Consider the following 14,991-nt stretch of genomic DNA (forward strand, 5'->3'; position numbering starts at 1 on the left):
TCTGGGAAATTTGGAAACAAATTGACTATATGTGACTACATTTTAGCACCAGGCATCCCTGATGTAAACAGAGTCCGATCCCAAGCGTCCCGTTGTAATCTTTTGCTCTTGTGTGGTCCCCTCGCCATGGCTGTAAAGAAGGGACACCAAATATCTGACATCCTGTGGATGAGTTTGTTAAAGTCATAGAATTGCATTGCATGTTGAAAAAAGGTTTTTAAAAAAATAGCATGTAAAAAAAAGTGGAAAAGTTATAATTCTGTATTTCAAAGGCATTAAAAAGTAGGATAGGATAGTATGTCAAAACACTTTTTAAAAAGCGATTTAGCACGGCAAAAAGTCAGTATAGTACGTTGAAAAAAATATATGAATACATAAATCCATCTGGAGAAAAATGATGTCTTTGAAGGAAAAGCCTTTAGCGTCTTTCACTAGATGCGCTTTCAAGATTGAGCGGAATTTTGTCAAAAGCCAAGACAGAATCAAATGCAATAAAAGCTCCATTAAAACATTGACTATTGTTCCTACATCTTACAATTGTTTGGATTGACATAAACAGGTTGTTCATAAGTATCGAACATGGCTAGGTGAAAAAAAGTAGACAAAAAAAGAAAACTTTAAGCGTCTTTATTTTCAGCCCACACCACCCATGGTTCAAGTCACTTTATGTTTAAGAGCGTATAGAGGTTGATGACAAGCTTACCAATATAGCGCATCTGGGGTTTACACATGGCCGTCATACAGACCTCGCTTGGTCATGTTTAAAATTCCTATACTGAACAGGTGTTATGGATCTAAAATGTGATTATGGTTTGCTTTTAATAAATTGCAGACATTACGACAAACAAGACAGCTACCTAAAAAAGAAGCGGGGGGAAGGATGGAGAATACAATTGAGCATCAAAAAAAAGCACAAAAGAAAATAAAAGTCAGGTGGAACAGTCTCAGCAAATCCAGTGCAACCCAAGACATGTTCTGCTTTATTCTAGCTGATATCTAAAAACAAGGGCACATATTAAAAATTATATAATTTGTATATCCTGATCATAATTCAAATTTGTCAATATACATTTTCCCTGAACAATTACTTTTGCACAGTACCTTTAAATTGTATAGATAAATTACAAAATGGAGTATTCCCTTTCTACCAGACACAATTTACTTAGTAAAACCCCTGAATGACTGACAGGCAGAAAGCTGTTATGCAGTTTACATTTTATATTGCTACATGTTTAACAAAGATTAACAAAGGGATTTTCAGTTTTGCATATTTTCTTAGGTTTGGTGTGCATCTGCAATTATGTCAAATTATTACTGAAATAGCACCAAAATACAGACCCCCGACTATTTAAAGGCTGGGCAATATTTTAAAAGGGTTTTTTTTTTTTTAGAAATCGTATGTAGCAAGTGTGCAGTGCAGTTTAATCGTTAACCACAACGTGATTCGATTTTGAAAAATGAAAAGAAGTAAACAACACTAACTGTATATGACCAGACACGTAAAGCTGATCCTGAGTCCACACCCACAAGTGGAAGCGGACAGTGCCGACCGCTGACTGGTCGTCTATCACGGGGTCACCGCTAGGATTTAATGTTCTGCAAAGGATACACGTATACTCAGAGCTGTGGTTGGACACAGTTCACGGTGACCGTTTGGTTTAATGATATTCTTTTAGAGCTGGCTTGAGATAAAAATGATAAAAAAGAAGACTACTTTCTCAATGCATACACATGATTCAGGTTGCATTCCTTTTTTTTTTTAAATGGGTTTTGGGGATCAGTTGAGTTGGAGAAACAACTGAGGCTTGCCATTAGACTTTGTCTAGAAAGCTTATATAAAAAAGTTTACCCAAATGATAACTTCGGTGAGGGAAATATGTAGGTTTCCTTTTTTAAAAATACATTTTTTGTATTTATTTATTTTTAAACCATAGTTACTCATGAAGTGAACATATAGCACCAGCTTGTAGATCACGCCACGCTTGGGTTTGGTCAAAAAGAGCAAATCCGTGCTGCACTACAATAGTGCAGCACGGACAGCAGTGAGACAAACTGACAAATCTTCAAAGAACTTAAAGTGCCACTCCAGTCCCACTCCAGCTTCCCAGACTCCAGCCATCTAAACCCAACCACAGTACGCCATTCCCATCTATGACAACTGATGGGGAGCTTCTAGCATTTCCATGAGGAAAGTGTCAATAGGTGTGTCGCCGATCAGCTTGAAAAAGAAAAGATGCTCCAAGCACTTCAAGCCGATGGATCGCAGCGCCGGCAGCCGAAGGAGGAGCTTAGCAAACCTGCATCAAGTAAAACATCTTCAGTTTGACTTTCTACATTGTCAAATATATATATATATATATGCAGTAGAGTGAAAGAGAAGACAGGGTGCAGCGTGTGATCGTTGAGCATTTACCTTCCCTGCTGCTCTGGGTATTTCTGTTTGCAGTACGCCTCCAATGATGCATAGACCTTTTCTCTGAGGAGCTCTACCTCACCGGTGTTTGAAAGCCCTTTAGCATCTGCAAGAAACCCCCCCCACAGAAACAATACTCATCAGGTGTGAGAGGCTTAACAATGCATACTATTTCGTACATTTTTTTTAGATATGAGCAAGTCATAGAAACCTGGGTTGAACAGTACGATGGCTCGGAGGCAGCCCAGCTCTGTTTTGTCCATTTGCATATCTCTCATTTTATTGACGAGCTCCGTAAGAACCCTAAAAATGACACATTTTGTTTAAAATACAGCAGGCATATTGAAAGAACTACACTAATTCCATTGAACTCACAAAAATATCAACTTACCTGTCAAATATGGCGCCGACCTCGGCACTCTGCACACTCTCCCTGTGTTAAATAAAACCAATTATTACACGGACACAACACATATGTGAACAAGTAGACAAAAGGCATTAGTTGCATATTTTGATCCCTTTAGAAGCACCTGTCAAAAATGGCTCCAACTCCTGCACTCTGTGCATTGTCGCGCTGCAGCTCAGAGGCCAGGAGAACTCCGTCCTTCAAACCAATGGAGCGGTGGGAGAACGAGGCAATGAGGAGCTCATTCCACCCTGACAGATGACATGCAAATTAACCGATAAGTAATAATATCCGTTCAAATAGGTCCTTGGGGAAATCACAGTGACAAGCGGTTTGAAAGGAGAAGTCTATGCACGTGCAGTTAAACGCCTGCAGTGGTCTCTGCACTAAGGTTCTCTCTCTTTGTGTACAGTTTGGTTTCGAAATACAGCTGAACTCCTGTTTTCAATCTTCAAATATATTTAAGTGTGCATCAATGAAGATAGTCTTCAGCTTTTAATAGCCATGAACAAATACCAACATTTAGGTTAGCAACAATATTACCATAGCTTGGAGTTCTCATAAGTGTGAATATTCAAGTTGCCGCTTTGAAATTGTATTCACAAATGAGCAGAGACTATTTAGGATGGTGTCTTTGGCCTTTTCGATAACCTGCCTCTGATAAACTCGCTACGGTATAATGCCGTTGAAAATGGTCCATTCTTTTGTTGCTCGATTGTACCTGCACGCAAGAGGATGACCTGGTCATCAAGGGGCAGCTCGGAGAAATGAGGGATTCTCTTCGCCCACTCCACCAAGGCAAACAGCTGTTTGTCCGCAGTCAGACAGATGTTGGTAACTGCATCATGGGGCTGAAACCAAATAAAGGTCATAAGGCCCAAAGACACCTTGCCACCTTGCCTTGCCTTTGTAAAATGCCGATGAATGACAAAGAAACTGATATAAATCCATTGATCGCCGTGATGTAACCACTCACAGAGTTGCCTGCAGAACCACCATCAGAGTGAAGCTCGGTCTTCTGCTCCACAGCAGTTTCTGCCTCTAAAATCTTCTCGACGGGCATCTCCTCATTTACTCCGACGCTGAACTCCAGCTCTCCTTCGCGCTCTCGGTTCCTCTGGCGCTCCTCCTGGACCGCTACGTCAGACAAAACACAGGGAACGGTGGTGGGGAAGGAGGAGAGGGGGGGTACAAGGAATGAGATGATGATAAATACAGAAGAATGAAAAAAGTGATGAAGTAGTGAATTTATGGGTTAAAGAGGAATAATATGCAAAAAATGTTTTGCTGCATTGAGAAAGTCTTATTCAAAAAAACTAATCTGAGGGTGAAAATAGATTGTGAAAGCATTGAAGTCAGTGGATTGCTGTCAATCAAAAGTGTGGGCAATCTTTGGTACATTTCTCAACATTTAATTCTAATTCCGGGAGTTAAAGACTGACGAGATGTTTCTGTAAACATTTTTCATTACCACACTGACAATAACAATGAATATCCATCAGATGAATTTACTTTCATTATCAAGTATAGCAGTTTGAAGTTGTCATCAACATGCTTTCCAAATACATTAATTTTATGTTATAAAGACAGAATCCCAATGCATCTAAAAACCTATTGTTTTTCCCACCGCACATGAAAATGGCAGTATTACTGTCTTAACAGCACAAAGCTTAATGACGACAACAGACACTAGCAAAGAAGGTTAAAAACTTAACGGCAGCAAAAAGAAATTAAATAAAGAAGGAAAAAAAAAAAAGATTCTATATTGTCTAATCAGCAACCCAAATGGAGACTGTGATCTCAGTGAGGCGGAAGGACAGAAGCTAATCGTACATATTCTGACTCAATCAGATCAGGAAAAACCCACAGAACTGTCATCTCTTTGGAATCTACCCATCTCAGTAGCAGAGCAGACGCTGACCACAGTGCAGCCATTACAAACTGACATGGTGATTTAACGGAGTACAAACTTTACGTGGCTCAATCTGGAGCTGTACAGACCTAGTGGAGAGGTAACACGTGTATTGTGTACATAAGATACTTTAAACTGGCCTCATGGCCAGTGAAGGCCTTATCTGACGATCCATTAAATCGTGTGCTGCCAATCACACATCCGTTCCCATCACATTTAAAATGTAGTTACACAGCAGAATTACTGCTGTATTTTACAGAGCAATCCTCACAAGGCACTAAGCCACAGAAATCCTTGCTCTCCATCATTTCTGGGTAGCTTTTCACACATAAATCTGCCAGTCGACAATTTTGCATGTCTAATACAACAGACTAATTCTATAAGTAACATAATAATACAGTATCTTTAAGATTTCATGTCATACTCATCCATCCCTCATCTTTTCCATCTTCTTTTATCCACTTTACATGTTTGATCACTATTGAAAGATGGAGAAAGGGTAGAATAGGAGAAAATGAAGAGAAGAGATGGAGAGGGGTTAGTTATATAAACCAGCCCCAATACACTCGTCTCTACTCTTTATCTTATCTAATCTAGCATCCACCCTCACCTACGCCAGAAATAGTAGTAATCCAATATAACCTAATCAATTTAAGTGGGCTTCCTTTAGCATAACTAGTTATTCTAAGAAATCCAATTGACCAATTGTCCACTTGTTTAAATCGTTCTAAAAATGCATGCTAACTCTATGTTGCTGAAAACTCCAATGTATGTCACCTTTGTACAGTTGCATGTATGACAACTCGCGACAAAACGTGTTCCTAGACCTTTAAAAGTCAAACAGGCTCTCACATTGAACTTCAACCTCTAATGCAACCCTGCTGCTTGCATACCTTCCCTCTTCATGCCCATGGCCAGGCACTTCTGGTAGCGGCAGTACTGGCAGCGATTGCGCTGGCGTTTGTCGACCAGGCACTCTTTGTTATCTCTGCAGGTATAGCTAAGGTCTTTGCGCACAGTTCGTTTGAAGAAACCTTTGCAACCCTCACAGCTGTACACTCCGTAGTGCTTGCCTGTAAATTACAGAAATAAAAATAAAAAAGGAAGTTAAACGCTGTAGGGGAAAATAAATAAAAATCAAACCAAACCAAATAGTAAGAAAGAGTTTGATAAACATGTTATACTTATACGTATTAGCAACAGTGAGTGAAATCCATTTAGTTGGAATATTAAGGAAAGAAGATATGGTATTCTTTACACTTAAAGTTAAATAAAACTTTGTACAGCTGGTCGTTTAGTACTGATAATCCTGCTCTTGGCGCACTCACTCACCAGAAGAGCGGTCTCCACAGATGACACACATGCGTTTCTGAGACAACATTATTCCAGGACTGTGAGCTGGCATAGGCCTCAGGCCAAAAGGAGGCTTGATATCTTCAGAGCTGCTGATTGAGTGCATCCCTGATGTAGGTGCTGAAGAAGAGATCTGTACCCACAAAGCAACCCCCAAAAAAGCCTTTGGTTAATTGTATTGTCATACAACATTACAATGCTGCCTTTCACATTATCCAATTTTGCAGAACACTGGAGTACCCTACCAACTAGAGCAGATCAATACAACACAGAAGTCTATCATAACATGATCAACAGACCGTCAGGTTACCTGACTGTTGCTGATGGGTCCGAATCCGAGCGAGGGGGAGACCACCGGGGAGTTGAGTGAAGGACTGATGACGGAGAAGGGAGAACCCAAGATGTTGGTGGGGCTGTTGGAGGCTGAACTGTCTGGTTGCTGTGAGGACATGGCTAGTAAGCTACCCAGTGGAGAGGAGGACGCCCCGTCTGAAGGATATCAATCTGAGGGGCAACACAAAGGGGGAGATTATTCATTCATTTCTCCGATCAAACTTGCAAATAACCTCCGGCTTCGTAGTAACTGGTTGTACTTGGAAGTGGCGCTCAAAACACGCAACGGAGATGTCTATGAATGAGTGTTACGTACATCTACAACTATGTTGTTACCCATCAGTCTCTGGTGAAGGGGAGGATCTTTTCTGAATCATTAAAAATATCTTTTCAACTGCATGTCGGATAAAGCACCTACCACGATTAGACATTTAAAATGGCATTTTGCGCTGTTTTATGACATTTTATAGACCAATTGATTCACATTAACCGAGTAAATAATCAGGAACCGTAGACACAGTTTCAGGTAACACGGACATTAGCTATCACGGTTTTCAACCAATTAATCTCAGCCAAGACATCGAACGTTACTTAACGAAGACCCTAAAACAAAAGTGACGCGTATTGAATGACACAGACGGCGATGGGCTTATCGAGCAGGCTCGTATCCGCACCACTTCATAGCTAACGCTAGCTTACAGGAACCCCGACATCCGAACCGCTTTACGGGATTTGCTTCGCTCAAATTGGTGCTCTTGCGGAAAACACGTCGCAATTTAGCAACGTTTGGTGTAGGAATCCTCGTGCAAAACGAACACACATAATTAACTACGTCAACAATTGATTACGGTCGGTGTTTGTTAACGTTAGCTAGCCCTGGTGGCATCGCAATAACGTTACACGTTTGAACGTTGCTAACCATACGCAGCAACGTTGACGTCGGCGTTACTCCGCGAAGAACAATATTATTTCAGTTAATGTTACTTGCAAAACACATTTGCAAGAGCCCGCGATTCTCTACATAAATATACATTAGGACAATGACTGCGTGACCGTAACACATTTACCCAATAAGGTCCTACGTTCGCCCTTAGCTGACACTGGCTAACGTTAGCTGCAAAACCATACACGGTCGAGCCCCCTTAGCGACAGCTAGCATTAGCCTCGGCATGCGTCTGTGCGGCTTATTTTTGCATTCTGTTGCGTTTCGTAAAACTACGATACAAATCGCAACGCGTTGCCATTACAGAAATGCAGGGTGCGTTTGCTCGACGGCCATCGAACAAAACCGATACACAAGCGCAGGAAAAAAGCGCCGGGTTTCCTCTGCGTACTCACGAGCTAAGCTTATCGTTAGCTTGTTAGCTGCAATTACGGCTAATATGGCTAACATTAGCGCAATGCTGGATTCAGGTTGATCGTCTGAAGAAGCCGTTGATGACTAAACGGCTCATGGTCGTTTGAAGGTTATAATCACTTACCAGACACACCGTCGACGCATAGTGGAAGCCAACCTGGCTACGCTCGTTGTAATAGCAGCAGGAGACAGCAGGGTCGACACTTAGATCCAGTTTACTTCAACTTGACGCTGTTGTTGTTTACAGGCCATGGTGGCTCAGTGCCAGTTTCCCTTGAGCCGAAATGTCTCATGGGACCACCCACAGCAGCGCTGTCACGTGACACCGCTGCTGCACACGCTCCTGAACATTTGTTATGTGGCCACGGTCATTTTTACATTAGGAAATAGTACTTGTAAATTATTAAAAAAATAAAAATAAATGTATTGTTTTCCAACTTTTCTTATATGTATATTTTCGGAAATTAAGTAAATGCCCCTCGAAAATACAAAACCTATTTAAAAAAGCCATCAAACATCATTCGGGAAGATGTCATGGTAAATAACATGTGAAGCAAATTTGCACAAGCAAGATTCTTACGTGTAACAACTCCCAGGTATCTGTTTTTAAACCAGACTTAAGAGAGAAAGAGAAAATACTCTTGGACAGCCACACCTAGAAGAAGGAATGCGTTTTCCTTTCAGAGGAGGGGAAAATACAGTATTGCACAACTTCTTCTTTTTCACCATCACTAGTACTTAACACAGTGTTCTTCCTTTCGTTTGCGCATATATTTGAACTTCCTTGTTTCGAGGTGTATTTGTAGCTGTTTTTTTCATTTAGTTGCAACACTTTTTAACCCCCTTTACGTGTCATTGAATGTATATTTAGCAGCATCTATTTTTTGCATTTACACATCGTTAAATTGTTTAAACATTTTTTTTTTGCCATTATAGCGTATAGTCGGATAAGTTAACATCGGGATCAAACAGACCGTAATATCAAAATACAGTTTTATTTTCTCGATTTCTTTAAATACTTTTGTATTCTTTAAATATTCCAAAACATGAACATACACATTGATGGGTGTTTTTGTCAGTGGTCATCATGGACACTTGAACCACCAACCACTTGATTAATACTCAGAGATCAATGGAAATATTTTAAATTATTTGTGTCGGGTTAATTGATGGTCATTTTTAAATAACCTGACCTGATTAGTGATTTTAATTCAGTTTGAAGTACGCAGCTACAACAGCGACAACCTTTGATCTGGTAAGTGAGATAGGATCTCTCATTATTTTGCATACAGACAAACAAAATGACATATTTCATATAATTTCATCTCAATAAGTCACGTGCCTTGCAACATGTGCAAGAGAGAAAGAATGTTGAAGAACTGCTTTGTCTGTAGCTACTGAAGCTTTTTTTTTTAACAGGCCAAGTGGCATTCTTACTAAAAAAAAGTCTGTGTAAAGCTGCTATAGCAACTTGCCAGTAAGTTGAAACTAGCTTTTTGCTTTGTGGATTGTCATGATCATGACTGGAAACAGATGGACCATGAGAAACAAGACTCAATCGCTGATTTTCATCTCAGGTTTGAACCGTATATACGTATGTCGTATCATATTTGTAAATGGGAACTAAAAATGCATGAATGGGGTTTGCTATTTGTGTGGACAACATGCTTTTGTTATTATTGATGGTATTCAAACTGTTGTACAACTATTGTCGTAGTGTCTACTGTTACGCACCAACAAATTCCTTGTATGTCTGACATATTATGGCAATAAATGTTTCCTGATTCCTGTCTCCTGTAACACGATACCTGTCATTTCACAGGGTTTCTCTCCCTTTCTATGGGATCTTTCGATTTCCACCTAATTAGCATGAGAAATAACTACTTTGAAGCAAAGACCTATTGTAGAGAGATGTACACAGATTTAGCGACAATTCACAACTCAACTGATATGGATGATTTAACCAAATTAGTACCAAGTAGCATTGCCAGAGCCTGGATTGGACTGGAGACAGGAGATGCGTGGGTATGGCATTGGTCCCGCCCTGGTCAAAAACTGGATTTTTTAAACTGGAAGGTAGGACAAGAAATGAAGAATGTCAATGCGTGTGCAGCAATGGATCACCGGGGAGAGTGGATTGAAAGTGACTGCGGGATCGAAAGAAGTTTTGTTTGTCATGGTAAGTGAAATGTCAATATCGCAAGCAGAGTTTTTTTGGTCTATTTTACATGTCATCCCTTTGGAATTGCAGGCAGCAATGATACCAGCGGTCTCATATTTGTTGCTGAGACCAAATCTTGGAGAGAAGCTCAGGACTATTGCAGGGGCTTGTTTTCGGATCTCATTAGCATACACTCAGCCGTGGAGAATGAGGCTGTGTATAATGTATCTGCATCACAAAATGTGTGGATTGGCCTCTTCAAAGATTCCTGGAAGTGGTCTGATGGGAGCAACACATCATTCCGTTACTGGAAACCCAGGCAGCCTACGAACTCTCCTGGGCAGAATTGTGTTGCTGCTGTATTCATAGATAAAGGGCAATGGAATGACCTGAACTGCGTCGGCAAGCAACCTTTTGTTTGTAGCGGGGGTAAGTAACTGTATTGTGTACTTATTCTTTAAGCACAGTAATCCTTATGTTATAATATTATGTTACGTACAGTGCTCTATGGGTATAGGTCTACAGATATGGTGTTCTTTTTTGTGTTGTTGGTTTGTGTTTTTGTCTCCCCCTTTTGTTTCCATTCTCTCACTTCACAGATGTACTTTTGGGTGCTAAGCACCGGTCAATGGGAGGGTGGGGTTTGTTTATGTTCTTTTCTTTGGTGCCACTGACAGTCCTTGTTGATCCCTGTGTTGCTCGTTTGAAAAATAAATTCGTTTTGTGTATTGGATTTTGTGTGGCTAACGCCTCACTTGCCTTGACCTGTTGCCCTTATGTTGCGATCCAGGTCGAGCCACCAGGAAGCGTAACATATTATATTGCGGTATGTTTTGTAACCTAACACAATAAATACCAGAGCTACATCTATGAACCGTGTTTGTTTATCCATTACTCTTACAGCAAGGAAATTAATTCCAACAACCCCAAATCCAACAAGTACAGAGCAGATGGCAACAAATTGGACAACTCTTCAAAGCTCTTCATCTCAAGAGGCCATCGTAACTAATCGCTTTCGACCTACCACTCAATCCACCGCTGCTAATATTACCACGGAAGAAGCAACCACTGGCAATGAACTGACAACACCAAATATCACAAATTATGTTTCAAGTAACCCAAATACTGAGCTCAACAACGGAACTACAGAAGTATCTACTGTGACACCTTCACAGCAACATCCAAATAAGACTGCACAAGTGACCACAAACAGCATCTCTACACTAACAACACTTATGGGGACTTCAGCCCAGACCACGACACCTTCCTCAACGCTAAAGCCCACTGAAAACAGTCAATGTTTTCCTACAGGTATGTTTCAATTTAGCATGTGCCTTGAATTCGTTTTACATGCATTTTCATGAAAACCACTGAAGAACATTTCTCTGTTTTGCTCTCTGTTTTTCATGAAGAAAACCTGATATTAATCAAAGAAAACAGGACATGGATTGAAGCGATGGGTTACTGCAGGGAGCACCACATTGACCTTGTCCACATTACTACCAAACACATTCAGGGGAAGGTGGCTGAAACGGCAAAGAACGCCACATCCCCTCATGTGTGGATCGGTCTACGGTACACTTGTGAATTTAACTTTTGGTTCTGGACTAAGTCAACATCTGCATGTTACCAGAATTGGGCCCCAGGACAAGGACCCGAAGGGACATATGCCTGTGATGTTACCGGTGCCGTTCAGGCCACTGGGAGGCAGCAGTGGGTAGGTTTACCTGAGACAGAAAAATTAAATTTCATCTGCTATGCAAACACCGGGTGAGTGTGGAGAGCCAGAGCCACGCCTATGACAATGTTGTTGCTGCAACTTTCATAAAGCTGCACCTTAAAAAAAGTGTTTTAAATTCTTTTCTTTTTTTTTTCTTCCAGCTTTGATTAATCATTAGAGTATTTTGTAATGTTGACATCAAGGTAGTGGACTTAACAAAGATATTATGGTGACTTTGACACTAAGCTATGGTGCCATACTTATACCTTTGTTACAATACAGCTGCCTTCACCATTGTTGCGATTGAATTTAATCAAATACAAAAACATCATGTGGTGTGTAGGCGTGCGCATTCACAGTCATGGGCAGCAAGAGTAATGTGAGAACATTGATCTGCTCTATGCCTTTCACTCAGGGGTTACTATTTGCATGTTGACCCCCTGGGTTGGGCCCCAGGATTGTCTTTTTTGGACCACCAGAGTGTGGCAGCCATGCAGACTGCCTGCTGCCCTCTCTGACCTGACCTTCACTAGTGGCCACGAGGAAGACAGAGCTCACAGACACTCACCTTCCTGTCTGCACCCTTGAGTTACAGGGATTATCTATAACTATTGGAACTGGAAATATATCACATTATAATATAACATTTTCACTGATTTGTCTTTTTTTTGTCTCAAACACACAAAAATATCACTGTCAATCGGCAGTTAATATCTTTGGGGAAACAACATGTGGTTGCCTCGGTATTGGTACATTCCTTTTTTAGCTTTTCAAAAAACAGTAACTTTTTATTATTGGCTTCAGATAAATATGAATAGGCTTTCACTTTCAGTTGGTACATGTTGAAATCTGTGCTCCTTGGGGTGTGAAAATAACAAACTGCGTTTTTTAACTACGTGGAATATTACACAAGAGGAAATACACAGACCGTAATACTGTGAGCTATTCTGACTGCTGTCAGTGAAAACTATTAAACAAAGAGTGATAATTGGTGCATTATGAAGTGTCCTTAAACTCAAAACCAATAAAATGATACGTACTCATCTCACAATATGTCTACAAGCCTCTTTTTGGAACGATGTGACAACCCGTTTAATGTTTTCCAGTTAAAAGTATAGCACTACCTAAAATTGCATTAGTGTGTGAGTATGTTTTTATCATTCAATCGAGTAACCCCATATCACCACCGAGTTCTAGTTTGCATATCTTTAATCCACAGCTACGTTTTGATAACTGCTTTTGCATCCACAATGAGGATCTTGTCACTTGTCAATTACCACGGACCATTACACACGAGTGTGTCATAGCTTAGTTTCTCTCTGAATAGGCCTTGGTCAGTGAGCCTTCCATCAGTTCAATGTTAATGTCCCATTGGGTCCAGTCAGTCAGTCAGTCTCTGGACTACTCCCTCACCTCCTTTTCTCACCCTCATCTCCTCTTGTGTGCTGTCCAGCTGGCTCTGGCCTCTGACCCGTTAACCCTCACTCCTGACCCCCGAGGACATTCCCACGCCACACCCTTTTGTGTACATCTCACCATGGAAACCCATTGGTCACTCCCTCTGCATTTTTAGAGATTATGGTGATAATTCACGTTCACTGGGATCAGTGTAATGCAACCTAATTACGTTTAATCCCAATGCAAGTATGAGGCGCTGCGAAACTGAAATATACAATTTTATTAAGAGTGTGTTAAAAATTCCTAACAATATAGTATATAATATATATCATTAAATGCACATGTCGGTTTATCCTAAATGGTATAAAGTCTCACTAAATATGATGCAGAGTATATGTAGGCTTTTAAATCAAAGTCTGAGGGTCCAAAAATGAAAAAAGTATACAACTACCCTTAAAGTTATCTACTCTGGAATTTCTGATGGGCAAATAAAAAAATGATTACAAATTCTAGTTTTTAACTTTAGTTTTCTCCACCTGCAATGCACAGTTGTATGATTTCCTCTCTCATTTTCTTCTCCCAGTGTGCACCCCCCCCCCCCCCCCCCCTCCATAGATCCCTCCCTTCCTTTCCTTCTGTCACTTTCACAGTTAATTGTAGAAAAGAGATTTTCTCTATTGAGGCCTGGTCTCTTAGGTAACCCCACTCCTGCATGAAATGAGATGGATAGAAGGAAGGAGATAGAGAGGGAGACATGGGCAGGCAAACTGAACAAGCAGCGGGTGAGGACGGATGCAGAGTTCACTTAACAATATTTGAAAGAAGTTAGAATTAGCAGAAGTTTGATATTTCATATGCGTAGGAACACATCATTAGTAGCTGCTTCTCTGGGACTATTGTCATCATATTATTGATGGCGCATGACGTAAGTATGAAAATATTTACTTTTTCAGTTGTTTGTTAAGTTAACTCAGACATGCTTCACTGTCTTTATGTATGAAATAAAGTAGGAGTTTGATTTACAATATGTCAATTTTTACGAAAGCATTTAGAGGTTCATTCTTAAAGAATCTCTGTACACTTTGCTAAAATATATTATTGCATGTTTTTATGAATGATTTTTTTTCGAATGAAAACAACCGTCCTTTGCAGGAATTGTTTCCAGGCCTATGTAGCTTTCCATCCCAAGTTTGACAGGGATTCTGGTGTTGATTGTCCAAACGCAATTCTTGTGTTACTTCTCCATATCCAGGAGTTGTGGATGGACATCATGCCCCCGACTCTCATTCACTTCCTCTTGTTCTTACTGTGATAACACAGCAAACATTGCAATCATTACATATCACGTGGAAAGGACTGCATTTGAATTGTTAGAATTATTAGAAAATTGACTTTGAAAGGCTCACACTGGATTCCAAACTATTCATTGAAGTTTACTGATAATGAGATCTGTAAGGAACATGAACAGAAAAGGATTGAAATTTTAGTCTTCTCAATGAAAAATCTATTCAATTGAATTAACGGGATTCACATTTCTTTTGATTATGATTTCCAAACCCTGTCCTTTTTCAAATCCACAATTTCCCGCTAGAAATAAGCTGGTAGACTACAATTTTTTTAATTTTCTGAATATTTTTAGTTTTAGGTGTGTGAATTTTATAAAACCTTGTGCAAACAGGTAAACCAAACATCAGCTATTCATCTAGGTTTCTGGACATATGAATATAAAACATAACAATGTATCTGTACATGTGATTATTAATCACAAAGAGATGATATGGCCTGTAGTTGGTGAAGTGAATCAGAGGCTGACAGATATGTTTCTTTCATGTGCCAAATGTTATATACAAGGCCGTGACATAGACACGTATTTATGACTACAACTACGTGTCATTGTTTAAAACCTAAATGTGTTAGCATGAATATAAGTGAATGTTG

At 40.1% G+C, this 14,991-nt stretch overlaps 2 protein-coding genes across 5 annotated transcripts; one reads left to right on the top strand and one right to left on the bottom strand.

The window, feature by feature from the left end:
• Nucleotides 1–611: 611 nt before the first annotated feature.
• On the bottom strand, nucleotides 612–8,443 carry LOC120811203 (retinoic acid receptor RXR-beta-A). Of its 4 annotated transcripts, none has more exons than XM_040166435.2 (12): nucleotides 7,899–8,443; nucleotides 6,395–6,588; nucleotides 6,064–6,217; nucleotides 5,625–5,804; nucleotides 5,156–5,209; nucleotides 3,796–3,956; nucleotides 3,541–3,670; nucleotides 2,944–3,070; nucleotides 2,805–2,846; nucleotides 2,625–2,716; nucleotides 2,414–2,519; nucleotides 612–2,297 (listed from the first exon to the last, which is right to left on the bottom strand). In XM_040166435.2, the coding sequence occupies exons 2-12, from the start codon at nucleotides 6,533–6,535 to the stop codon at nucleotides 2,150–2,152; spliced, it is 1,335 nt and encodes a 444-aa protein (XP_040022369.1). In that variant the 5' UTR covers nucleotides 6,536–6,588; nucleotides 7,899–8,443; the 3' UTR covers nucleotides 612–2,149. The 4 variants fall into 4 exon arrangements, with proteins under 4 accessions (XP_040022369.1, XP_077951259.1, XP_040022371.1 ...); XM_078095133.1 differs by lacking the exon at nucleotides 7,899–8,443 and adding an exon at nucleotides 7,756–7,856; XM_040166437.2 differs by lacking the exon at nucleotides 5,156–5,209.
• A 719-nt stretch (nucleotides 8,444–9,162) lies between these two features.
• On the top strand, nucleotides 9,163–12,706 carry LOC120811201 (uncharacterized). The gene is made up of 5 exons (XM_040166434.2): nucleotides 9,163–9,351; nucleotides 9,597–9,953; nucleotides 10,026–10,364; nucleotides 10,839–11,246; nucleotides 11,348–12,706. Exons 1-5 carry the CDS (start codon nucleotides 9,288–9,290, stop codon nucleotides 11,707–11,709), a joined length of 1,530 nt encoding a protein of 509 aa, XP_040022368.2. The 5' UTR covers nucleotides 9,163–9,287; the 3' UTR covers nucleotides 11,710–12,706.
• The last annotated feature ends 2,285 nt before the right edge of the window (nucleotides 12,707–14,991 follow it).

The sequence above is a fragment of the Gasterosteus aculeatus genome, chromosome 20, assembly GCF_964276395.1.
Source record: "Gasterosteus aculeatus chromosome 20, fGasAcu3.hap1.1, whole genome shotgun sequence".
Lineage (NCBI taxonomy): Eukaryota > Metazoa > Chordata > Actinopteri > Perciformes > Gasterosteidae > Gasterosteus > Gasterosteus aculeatus.

Bases quoted from the DNA above. Each gene is read 5' to 3' on its own strand.
- LOC120811203 (XM_040166435.2), bottom strand. From the start codon at position 6,535: ATGTCCTCACAGCAACCAGACAGTTCAGCCTCCAACAGCCCCACCAAC. The intron at 3,671-3,795 runs GTGAGTGGTTAC...ATTTGGTTTCAG, and splicing joins GTGGTTCTGCAGGCAACTCT to CCCCATGATGCAGTTACCAA. The intron at 3,071-3,540 runs GTACAATCGAGC...GTCATCTGTCAG, and splicing joins GGTCATCCTCTTGCGTGCAG to GGTGGAATGAGCTCCTCATT.
- LOC120811201 (XM_040166434.2), top strand. From the start codon at position 9,288: ATGATCATGACTGGAAACAGATGGACCATGAGAAACAAGACTCAATCG. The intron at 10,365-10,838 runs GTAAGTAACTGT...TTACTCTTACAG, and splicing joins ACCTTTTGTTTGTAGCGGGG to CAAGGAAATTAATTCCAACA. The intron at 11,247-11,347 runs GTATGTTTCAAT...TTTTTCATGAAG, and splicing joins CAGTCAATGTTTTCCTACAG to AAAACCTGATATTAATCAAA.